The sequence below is a fragment of the Bos javanicus genome, chromosome 10 (assembly GCF_032452875.1).
Source record: "Bos javanicus breed banteng chromosome 10, ARS-OSU_banteng_1.0, whole genome shotgun sequence".
Classification (NCBI taxonomy): Eukaryota; Metazoa; Chordata; class Mammalia; order Artiodactyla; family Bovidae; genus Bos; species Bos javanicus.
Genome location: NC_083877.1, coordinates 65,211,780 through 65,224,406, shown reverse-complemented (window position 1 = coordinate 65,224,406; position 12,627 = coordinate 65,211,780). Strand labels below are relative to the sequence as shown.

Genomic DNA, 12,627 nt, shown 5'->3' with positions numbered 1-12,627 from the left:
GCCTCTGTTTCATAGTGCATTTGATAGTCTTAAGCTGCCCATTGGGACCCTTAATGTTGTAACATGATAACAATATTGTAACATGATAATAATATTGTAACATGATAATCTTGGAAGTGAGAGTTTGGTTAGAAAATAGCTCTGTGAAAATATGTCAGTTTTCATAAATCTGATTAATATCTTTGAGGATTGTCCTCACAAAAGTTTTAGACACTTAGAGTTTTGTATATAATAGGCCTACTTTTATTGTATCATTTCTATAGTGGATTTGTATAGATCTCAAATGGTAATGGTGCTCATCCATCATAAAAGTAACCCTAAAGGAGGTGAGGGAGTGAAAGTTTAATCAGAGGGATGAGAGAATTTCTATGAATGCAATTCGTCACTTCATTGGTAAGAGAAAAAGAATTCGGTTTCATGGAAATAGCAGTATTAAGTACCTAACATGCATTAACTTGTTTAATTCTTACCTGTGAAGTCAGTGTGATTAGTATCTTCATCTGAAGGATGAAGAAACTAGTACAAGGAGTAATTACCAGTAGAGCAGCTGTGCTGCTCCAAGCCAATCCATTGCGAATTTTGTTCATTCACATTCATTCGCTAACTTTATCCATGATATCTTTTGTATATCTATAGAAGCATGTTTGCTTAGTTGCCATAGGAGCTTCCTTCTCTTCCAACTACCATTCCCTTAGGATTTTTCTTTATTTCTCTTTCTGTATCCCCCATTGCCATATGCCAGTATTGGGCAAGGTTTGCCTTGATGTATTTGAAAATAGTAAAAGCAGCTTCGGGCTTCTCAAATGGTGCAGTGATAAAGAATCCGCCTGTCAATGCAGGAGATGAAGGTTTGATCCCTGGATCAGGAAAATCCCCTGGAATAGGAAATGGCAACCAGCTCCAGTATTCTTTCCTGGAAAATTCCATGGTCAGAGGAGCCTGGCAGGCTACCATCCATGGGATTGCAAAGAATTGGACATTACTGAGCAACTGAGCACATACACACAAGAGCTGTAAGCAGAACTGCTCTTCTGGACTTTGTTGTTCAGTCACTCAGTCATGGCTGACTCTTTGCAACCTCACGGACTGCAACACTCCAGGTTTCTCTGTCCTTCACTGTCTCCCTGAGCTTGCTCAAACTCAAGTCCTTTGAGTCGATGATGCCATCCAACCATCTCATCCTCTGGACTTAATTCTGATCAAAAAGGAAGGCCTAGTCGGTAAAGTAGAATTCTAATAATTTCCATGTTTATAGGCCTTTATAGTGTACAGTGGGTATTGAACTATAGTATTGCAAGTAAACCAGTGAGAGAAGGAAAAGGGAAAGAAAAGGGCTGAAAGCATATTACTGTACACACACACACACACACACACACACACACACACACAGTTGGTAGTATCCCTAAGAAGGTATCCTGAGTCTTCAAGATTAACATGCTCTGAGTCATGTCCTCTAAAAGTAGCACGTGCTTTTTTAAAAGTTGGCATTAATATCCAGAAAAACTAAAAAGGGAAAACTGTCACATTCAAACCTCTGGCCATTGGCGAATGATGACTGAGAAAGTGATCACCTTTTATTTTGCTCTTGTATCTTCAAAGATATTCTCCTCAGAATGGAATTGAGTAAAACAGATATTCAGTAGGAGAAGGGAACTGATAGCTAATGTAAGTGAAATGGAAGGAGAACACCCAGGGCTTTAAATTAGTTGGTTTTTTGATCCAGTTGAATTTAATGGAAAAGCACTGAGAACTTGTGTCTGAGATTCATCAGCAATCTTCAGCAGTGTTTCTGAAACATACCTTTTTAGAACAATCAGTTATGGTGCCCGTTAAAAATACCCCCATGGGAGGCATTGGAGTTGAGGATATTAATGTGAATATATGACTTTGAAAAGAAGTGGGTGTATGTGGATAACATCTATATATTTAAGCATACATGTTTAAACATATATATATGTTTATGCATGTATTATGCATGTTATGTTATGTTATGTTATGCATAATATATGCATGTATTTCCTATCTCTGTCCACTGAAAGGACTAAGAAGCAGACACCCCAACTTAATGAACACACCTAGCACCCAGATCTTTGCCTAGTACTGTTACTCCCCACTAAGAAAAAGTAGAGTTTCTTGGGAAAATGGCTTCCAGGACTAGGGCAGTATAGGTTCAAGTCAAAGCCGAAAGAACTTGTTTTGACAGAAGGTGGAAAACTGCTCAAAAGAACGATGAGGCAAGACGCATGGACATAGAATGACTTAAAGAAGCAGATCCCACTGACCAAATCTGGAAGAATTTGAACACCAAAATAATTTAGTATTATTACTTATTGTAGGCTTCTCAGGTGGTTCAGTGGTAAAGAATCCACCTGCAATGCAGGAGACTTGGGTTCAATCCCTGGATTGGGAAGATTCCCTGGAGAAGGAAATGGCAACCCCTCCAGTCTTCTTGCCTGGAGAACCCCATGGACAGAGGAGCCTGGTGGGCTATACAGTCCATGGGGTCACAAAGAGTCAGACATGACTTAGCAACTAAACAGCTATTACAAGTATGTAAGGAATTATTAGTATATTTTATAGAATTATAATAAGGTTAATGTACTTAAGAATTTTAAATCACTGAAAAGTTTGTAAGTCCTTATCGCTTATAAATAGATAAACAAATTGGGAAGAAGAGAGGTCCTTTGCTTACAGTAGAATGCCCAGAGCTTACTAGTAAGTATGGAAGGAAAGCTGGAGTTGGAAAGATCTCATTTTGCAGCCATCATGATAGGATCAAGCAGGAGAGAACTGGGCAAAAGTCATCAGTGAATGCTAAAATGAGGATGGTTGACATTCGAATCAGTTCTAATGAGGTGTATTAAACTGGAGCCTATTATACAGAGTGAAGTAAGCCAGAAAGAAAAACACCAATACAGTATGCTGCTAAGTCACTTCAGTCGTGTCTGACTCTGTGCGACCCCACAGATGGCAGCCCACCAGGCTCCCCCGTCCCTGGGATTCTCCAGGCAAGAACACTGGAGTGGGTTGCCATTTCCTTCTCCAATGCATGAGAGTGAAAAGTGAAAGTGAAGTCGTCAGTCGTGTCCGACTCTTAGCAACCCCATGGACTGCAGCCTACCAGGCTCCTCCATCCATGGGATTTTCCAGGCAAGAGTACTGGAGTGGGGAGCCATTGCCTTCTCCGCAATACAGTATACTAACGCATATATATGGAATTTAAAAAGATGGTAACAATAACCCTGTGTGCGAGACAGCAAAGGAGACAGACGTCTAGAACAGTCTTTTGGACTCTGTGGGAGAGGGCGAGGGTGGGATGATTTGGGAGAATGACATTGAAACATGTATAATATCATATGTGAAACAAATCGCCAGCCCAGGTTCAATGCATGATACAGGATGCTCAGGACTGTATCATGCTCAGGTGCATTGGGATAACCCAGAGGGATGGTATGGGGAGAGAGGGATGGTATGGGTTCAGGATGGGGAACATGCGTGCACTCGTGGCAGATTCATGTTGATGTATGGCAAAACCAATACAATATTGTAAAGTAATTAGCCTCCAATTAAAATAAATAAATTTATGTTAAAAAAAATAAAATGAGGGTAGTTGTTTGATGCAGAACAGAGTTTTTGCATAAAGTGTATCCTCTCGACTGCTTTTAGTTTAAAAATAATGAAGGATTTGCCTGGCAGTTTTGTGGTTAAGACTCCATGTTTTCACTGCAAGGGACGTGGGTTTAATCCCTGGTTGGGGAACTTAAGATCTCACATGCTGCACAACCAAGGGAAAAAAACATCTTTAAACAACACTAACTAAATCATGTCACTCCCTGGGTTAAACTCTTGGTTGACTCTCATTAGAATAAAACCATAATTAAAGAAAAAAACAGAATGGCTTTTAAAAAATAAAGAAAGGTATACAGTGGAAAAATCCAGCAACGCCTTTATGGGTTGTTTCTAAGGGACATCCAGAGGAGGACAGAGCATAATTTATGCAGCATTCCAATTAGAAGGGAACGTCAGACGAATGTAAAATGAGGAAGTTGTAATTTAAAAGTAGGAATTGAGACTGTATTATTTTAAAATGTTAATATAATAAGGAAAAGAATGGCTGTGGAAAATGTTTCAGATAGAGAAGATTAGAGAGACATGATAGTTAATTTTAACTTCTCATACTAAACTATATACTTTACAGGATCAGAGGAAACACTACAAAGGATATTATAAGATCAACTGACAAAATCTGAATGGGACTAGATTAGATGAAATATGTGACTGAATTATGAACTTGATAACAGCACCGTGCTTGTTATGAAATATACACTGGAGTATTTAGGGGTAAAAGACCATGAAATACATAACATGTACTTAATGGGTCACAAAAAAGTTCTGTGTGTGTTAATAGAAACAGAACAAATGATAAGGCAAATGGAAAAATGTTCACATTAGGTGAATCTTGGATAAAGCCTGTGAAAGATCTTTGTATAGTTTTTTATTTTGCAACGCTTTATAAATTTGAAATTACTCCCAAATGAAAAGTTGTGTGTGTTAATAGAAACAGAACAAATGATAAGGCAAATAGAAAAATGTTCACATTAGGTGAATCTTGGATAAAGCCTGTGTAAGATCTTTGTATAGTTTTTTATTTTGCAACGCTTTATAAATTTGAAATTACTCCCAAATGAAAAGTTACGAAAAAGAAACTAAAAAAAATACTTGTGCAGTTTCCTTCTCTGGAGATCCTGACTCAGTGGGTCTGAGATAGAGCCTGGGAATTTGTGTTGTTGACAGTTCCGCAGGTGGTACCATCAGAAAAGTTTGACAAACATTTCTTAAGTCGTTGTGAAGAATGAAAGAAAATAAAAAAGACTTAGTGAGAAGTGGGCAAAAATTGTTCTTATTCTTTAAAAAGGAAAGCTGACTCTGCAAATCAAAGTTCATTTAGCACAAGGTTGGTGTTAGGCAGGGCTTCCCTGATAGCTCAGTTGGTAAAGAATCTGCCTGCAATGCAGGAGACCTGGGTTCAATCCCTGGTTTGGGAAGATCCCCTGGAGAAGGGAAAGGCTAACCAGTCCAGTATTCTGGCCTGGAGAATTCCATGAACTGTTTGGTCCATGGGGTCGCAAAGAGTCAGACATGACTAAGCGACTTTCACTCCTTGGTATTAGGCAATATCTAGACTGAATTATTTTTCAATAGTGTATGTTTCCTGAGGGAAGTAATGACAAATAACAGCCAGCAAAGATTCTGTAGGATTAAGGCCTGTCTGGTGAATTAACCTTGTTAGGTTTATTTGATAGGCACAAGAGCCTTTTTCCTCTTCCTCAGCCTTTGTAGTCAAATAGATGCAGTTTTAAAATCTGCCACTTAACTAGCTTACATAAAATTTCTCAATTTCTCAGCTTCCTCACTTAAAATGGACATACACTACACAATTGATAAAGATTGTCATGGGGCTTCCCCCATGGCTCAGCAGTAAAGAATTCGCCTGCAATGCAGGAGACACGGGTTGGATCCCTGGGTCAGGAAGCTCCGCTGGAGGAGGGCATGGCAACCCACTCCAGTATTCTTGCCTGGAACATCCCATGGACAGAGGAGCCTGGTGGGCTACAGGGTCCATAGGGTCACAAAGAGTCGGACACAATGAAGTGACTTAGTACACAAAGATTGTCATGAGGATCAAAGATATTATGATATAGTTTCCAGTACAGTTCTTTGAGCTTAGATTTTCAAGTTGTAATTAAGTATATATCTGTCTTTATGTATTTCAAGGGCTACCATTTAAAAAAAGGAATAGATTTACTCTGTTAATTCTAGAAAGGAAAATAAGGAAAATATGGAAAGGAACATGTTTGATTACTCAATGAAGAACTGTGAAATAACTGTAGTTGCCTTAAAAATACAGAAGTGTTAAAAGGAAAAAACTTGTAGATAATGTAAGCTGATGGATTTTAACTAAACTTACTGTGTTAATCATTTCACAGTATATATCTGTATCAAATCATTACATTGTACACCTGAAACTTACACAGTGTATATCTCAACTATATCTTGGTAAAACTGAGGGAAAAAAATTTTTTTTAAATAGAAGTGACCACTTCTGGATAAAGGTACTCACTGAGGTAGATGTTGAGCTCTTTATCCCTTTACATGGGTGTTACTGAAGGGACTTTTATCTTCACAGGAGTTTGAATTAAATCATCTCTGAGGCCACTTTTCACTCAGATTTCTTCAGTGCTCATGGGAGGACCCTAATTAGTGACTGTGCACTAAAAAGTTGTGCTTTGGGGAAAATTTGTATATACTGAACAGTACTTCTCAGGTCACACTTTCTGAGGACCAATTTTTGTTTTTGTTTTTTTAAAGGAACTAACTGCAATCTATCAAGACATCATTAGAGAGCCTTTGGCTCTTTTGTTCAACCCTAAATAAAGTAACATGGAAACTCCAGAGAGAACTGTTACCTCTTTGGTGCAACAGAACTCTCTTTTCAACGGATTTTTAAAAATGAAGAGCTAAAAAGAATTGTCATGGTCCTATCTTGCCATTGCTATTTGAAAATTGTTTAATTGCTATATATGACTACAACTCTAAATTACTTATTCTCATTAAAATTTCCTGAAGGAGAGAGAAAGACAAATGACTAATTATGTTCTTCAGCCATATTTTAGGTGTTTAGAATCTCTCTTGAAACTGCTGGATTTTTTTTCCTTTTTGGTTGACTTTCTTGATAAATTTTAATTTTTGAGCAATGGTTATGAAAATGAGAAACTTAAACTTTTGAAGAGCCATCTAATGCTTTCTCTGTGTGAGAGTTTAGCTAAATTGATTAGATAATATTATAGAGTTAATAAAATTAAGATAACAGGGTATATCATTAATCTTGGTTCAGATATCCCAAATGAATATAGTTGGTCACAAAGGGATGCTAGCTGGAGAAACATAAATGGATCAGAAAGGAGAAGGGGAAAAACAAACCCTAATTAGAGTAGACTTTTTGGACATAACATCAAGGTGAATTTCTTCTTTTGCTGCTGAGTGGATGATTTATAAAGACATTTAAAGGTAGTGCAAGGCTGTTTTGCACGAAAAGTTGTCTTTCAAAATTGTAATATATTGACCACACACGTTCCTAAATGTGTAAGCTGCAGACAGAGATTTTAAGTTCTACTATATCTGGATATGTTCTAATAAGAAAACACAAAGATTTTTTCTAGTCACATAGAGGATTATTAAAACAGATGAAAACATCAGCTCTTCAGAAACTATACATTCTCTGTTTCAGTCCATGGTGAAATACTTCAGTGTTGAATAAGACTTTCTCTTTGTTGGATATTTACTTTTTATGACTGCTAGATTAAGGAAGTTATTGGTATAATGAGTGATGCTTTAAATTTTTAAAATATGAAATAGCTTAATCACTGGTAGAGGAACTGGTAGATCTTTTCCATTTTTTACTATTTAATTTTAATGGGGGTGGTATTTTAAAAAAACAAAAAGATTGGGTTATCTTTTGCCAAAGTACCTAGGTATTTATCTTTTAGTGTTTCTAGTTCTCATGCCTGGAAAATCCCATGGACGGAGGGGCCTGGTGGGCTGCAGTCCATGGGGTCGCTAGGAGTCAGACATGACTGAGCGACTTCACTTTATTTTTTCACTTTCATGCATTGGAGAAGGAAGTGGCAACCCACTCCAGTGTTCTCGCCTGGAGAATCCCAGGGATGGGGGAGCCTGGTGGGCTGCAGTCTATGGGGTCGCACAGAGTCAGACACAACTGAAGCGACTTAGCAGCAGCAGCAGCAGACTTCATGGTAGGAGTTTTAAAATCGAGCCCTTCAAAAGTAAACACTATCAACAAATGTTGCTTTTAAAGAAATGTATTTTATTAAAAAATTAGCTTTTTCAGTACCTCCCTTCATGTAGATTATCAATTAAGAAAATTACAAAGTTTTAAGGGTTGGTTCATATTCTTATCAAAGCCAAGTCCAAAGCATTACATTATAGCTCCCTTTGAACAAAGCATGTAATTTCACATCATACTGCCTACTTTTTAAATTCTGTTGACTAGAATTACCTACAGCCCATGTCTTGGGATATTTTTATAGGCATTTACCACTAATGTGTGATCCCCAGAACTGCTGAATCTGAAACTCTAGGATGGAACCTAGCAATCTATATTTAACAAGCCCTCCAGACCATGTACATGGTTTCAGTAGCTTTAACAAGGACCTCAGTATTGTACAGTAGAGGTCTGTGAGGTTAGCAACCAGAACATTGCACCTTCATTCATGTCACTGCCAACCCAGCCAAGCATGAATGCGCAAATAATTTCCAGTTTGATTCTGCTAAAGAACGTTCAGTGAACCAAATGGAGGCAACTTGTCTCTTGAAACAAAATAACAAGATATGGAAGCATTTAGTAATTAACGTTTGTATGTCTGAATAACAGCTGACATATTAAAAAGAACTGAAATGAGAAGTTGAGTATCAGGAAGTTTATAACCAAATAGTAGTAAGCAGTGATAGGAAGAGGAGAGGACTACCTTAAAAATCAGGTCAGGGCCCTGTATGAATGAATTTGAGTAACAAAAGAACCTTGTTCTTCTCACTTCATAGAATACTTCAGTAATATTTATTAAAGCTAAATTTCCAAAGAAAGCAGTTTTATAAATAAAAATGGCTAAGATACTTCCCACATTATTAACTTCTAAACCTTAAAAAATTCCTACTTGCTTAAAATAGAACTTTTTTTAAAAGTATTTTAAAATACTTTTTATTACCAATGTGATGGGAATTTTGGGATATCAAGTACATCAACATAACCATTTTCCTTAGTCATACAGTGACTTTTCATTACGTTACTCTTATCTAAATGCAGAAAGTAATAATGTATATAATATGTTGCATTTATAATATGTTAGTAACCCTGTTATCATAAACTCAGATATTCTTTTCCTAAATTTACTGCGGCTTAAAAAGTACAAGGTACAAGACTTTAGAATAACATATAACTCCATTACAATGAAGAAAAAATATCCAGAGGCTTTTTGGAAATCTTACTAGAATCTACATGGAACTTATTTTTTTAACGCATGAAACTGTTGGCTTAAGTAGTTGGTTTAAGGACTGAAAGAATCTTTGTGGGTAACATCTGTCTTTGTTCTTTAGTGTTGCTATGGATTATAATATTATGTACATCTTTACATTGGGAAGATCCTCTGGAGAAGGGAAAGGCTACCCACTCCAGTATTCTGGCCTGGAGAATTCCATGGACTGTATAGTCCATGGGGTTGCAAAGAGTCGGACATGACTGAGTGACTCACTTTTACCTTACATCATTTCCTGTAGGGTTCTGAAGCAGCTGAGGTAATTTTAATAACCTAGATATATCTGGCTAGTAATAGATTTTTCTTTCTTAGCGTATTTGAGTTTAGAAGTAACCTTTATAGAAGTGATTATTCTAATTTGATATTTTCTGATTTCAAACAGCTAGTTAAAGGCCTTCAGCAAGAGCTCAATCGATTATATTCCCTTTTCTGTTCCCGGAATCCAAACTTTGAGGAAAAAGGGGGTAAAGTCTCAATAGTGTCACATTCCTTGGGATGTGTGATCACTTATGACATAATGACTGGCTGGAATCCAGTTCGACTCTATGAACAGTTGCTGCAGAAGGAAGAAGAGTTGCCTGATGAACGATGGATGAGCTACGAAGAACGTCATCTTCTTGATGAACTCTATATAACAAAACGACGGTAAAAAATCTCTTAAAAGAAATTAAAATGTCTTCATGGAATCACTGGACTTCTTAGTAGAAAACTTCAGATTTTTCATAATAAAGAAAAAATACATTGTTTAGGGTACAGAATAGAATATTCAAAGATTGTTGAATAATATGCCTAATCAAGCAAGAGACTATTAATTTTGATACTAATTACATGTGTTTTCTGTAGCATAAAATTACCATCTTCCTCTTTTTGCTTCTCTTTTTTTCTTCACAGTTAATTAGAAATGAAATCTAAAACTTATTCCATGCTGAGTCACTGTGTAGAATCTGATGGGCCTCCACCTTATTAGTATTCTGAAAATAATTTTAAAGCCCTTTTTTCTTGGCAAATATATTTTAGACAGATTTTATAATTATTTAATCATTTACATCCTTTCTGATACTATCTTTTTTAGTTGGATGCATTATCTATTTTTTTCTTCTGATACAACTGGTAGATAGGTTAATTGAACAAAATATAAAACATAAATCAGGTAGAAAGAAGAGTATAAAAATCATGCATAATCTCATGTGAGAACTGTTAATGTGTTAGAATATTTTCTTTAAAAAATAGTAAATATATATACTATTGTATCAGATGCACTCGAGATTATAAGTATCCATTAAGTTAATAAGCCCCTGATTCTGTTAATCCTAGAATATGCCTGATACTGTCTTTTAATTCTTTGCTACATTCCTATCTATATCTCTAATTATATGCTCTTGTTCTTTTGATGGTCATTCAACTGACTCTAAGAGATCTGTGAAACATCACTCATTTTGATAGCATTATATAAAACAGCCAATTTAGTTAAGTTAAACCTTTACTCAGGAAGAATTGAATTTATTTTCATCATATAGAAATTGTCTAAGGATTTCATTAGAATTTTATTAATAAGTACCATAGGGAAAACACATAACTTTTATAGTATCAAAGTAGCTAATAGTTGTGAAAGAAAATGTCATGTTGCAAACTTTAGCACTGTATTTTTTGTTTGTTTTTTGTTTTTGTAACGCTGTATTTTAGACAAATTCAAGTAAAATGTTTTTAAAAGGTTTAGAAAATGAACTGAACCTTCTTAAATTTGTTCCACTGTTTATTAAATGTAAGTACATACAGAGCATTGTATTAGGAAAAAGTTGAAATAACCTGTGTTCATCAACAGAGAAAGGCTAAACTGGGTTTATCTATATGATATGGGCAATTAAAGTTGTTATAAAGACTGAAGTAGGTTAGGAGGCAATGAAGTGAAAAGATTGCTAAGATTCATTGTTAACTGTAGAAAAAGGAAAGCCATAGAAAAGGGTGTGGTATGAACATTTGGTGTGGTTTTTTTAAAGTGTGTATATGCTTGTATGTGCCTCACATTTTACTAAAGATTCCCCCCTCCAAAACCTATTAACAGCATGTATTGGAAGAATGGGATACTTTTACTAATTACTTTGTAAACTTTTATAGACTTTCTGTACTACAGCAAGTTCATTTATTAAATACTGTCAAGGATTAATTTGAGGAATTGGATGATTTCTTTATGTTTAGTAGACTAGTGAGCATCTAATACTTACGAAATCATGAATATGAATGTGTACGTAATCTCATACTCCTCCCTAGGCTACGAGAAATTGAAGAACGGCTACATGGATTGAAAGCATCATCTATGACACAAACACCTGCCTTAAAATTTAAGGTAAGGAAAGACAGATCAGATTTTCATTGTTCATCTCAGTTTTTTGTCAAGCATCATTTGAAGCATGACATTAGGGATCAAATGAAATCCTAATTATTCTTTGAAATGAGTCTTTTTTTGAACCCTTACAGTGTGTTGGACCCTGCTGGTTTCTAGATTCTACTAAGAAAAGAATGGACAAGGCTCAAAATACATAACACAGCATTACTGGGGTTATTATATAGAATAATATATAGGCACAAGAAGGAGGTTTAATTTTGCCTATAAAGGTTTATAAATGAATGACATTTGTACTTAATCTCTGTAAATTGGATATTGCCAAGTAGAGGAAAGAAGAAACGCTCTGTTCTTAAAAGAAACAGCATAAACCAAGGTGTGGAGGGATATAACCCATAGTATGTCCAAAAATAGAGACAGATCTGGGAAATATCTAGTATTTAAAATTAAACGTTTGTGACCAACTAGTTGTATATGGTAAGGAAAATAGCTGGAAGTATATCAGTGATGATTCCACAGATGGAAAGCTGGCGTGTCAGCTGAAGTGTGTGACAGAAGCACAAGATGTGCACGTAATGCAGTTAGTTTGGAGCAAGGTGAGCAAGCCAGTTCAGCTAGAAGATACAAGATGCAGGGCATGGGGGCTGTGGGAAAGTAGGAAGAGAACCTAGATTTGATGGGATAGTGGAAAGCTTTTCAGGGTTTTTGAGCATCAGAATAGATCTGTCTTAGCAGTGGTTTAAAGAATAAAAAGTAGCAGAGAGACATTGACATTGGCCTATTGGAAAGGACACAGCTTATAGCTGAATAACAGCTTATTTGCAGTGTTAAATGGAGCATGACATAAGTCTCCTAATACTCATTTCCAGTTGAATATATGCCCATGTCTAGTGTACTGTGTTATCTCTTCTTGATACTTGTTTGTTTTATCATAGGAACTTAACATACATGTTACATGCTAGAATGATGCAGACATACTTATTCAATCTATTTCTCTGACTTATAAAGTTTTTTTTTTTAACTTAAACATTTATAAGCCGTATAAAAAAGTTATAAGATACATTCAAAACCCATAAGAGCATGGTCTTTGGAGTCACCCCCACCTGGAATTTGAGTTCCATATCTACCACCATTATTATATATGATCAATGTTAAATATGTAGAATTGCTCTGATA

The 12,627-nt window shown here is 36.0% G+C and overlaps 1 protein-coding gene across 6 annotated transcripts in view; it reads left to right on the top strand.

The window, feature by feature from the left end:
• DDHD1 (DDHD domain containing 1) overlaps nucleotides 1-12,627 on the top strand; it is a 66,196-nt gene that overhangs the window by 35,918 nt on the left and 17,651 nt on the right. For all 6 annotated transcript variants that reach the window (XM_061428913.1, XM_061428907.1, XM_061428909.1 and 3 more), the window contains 2 exons: nucleotides 9,493-9,755; nucleotides 11,379-11,454. In XM_061428913.1, the coding sequence (XP_061284897.1) occupies nucleotides 9,493-9,755; nucleotides 11,379-11,454 (339 nt within the window). The remainder of the gene's footprint in view (nucleotides 1-9,492; nucleotides 9,756-11,378; nucleotides 11,455-12,627) is intronic.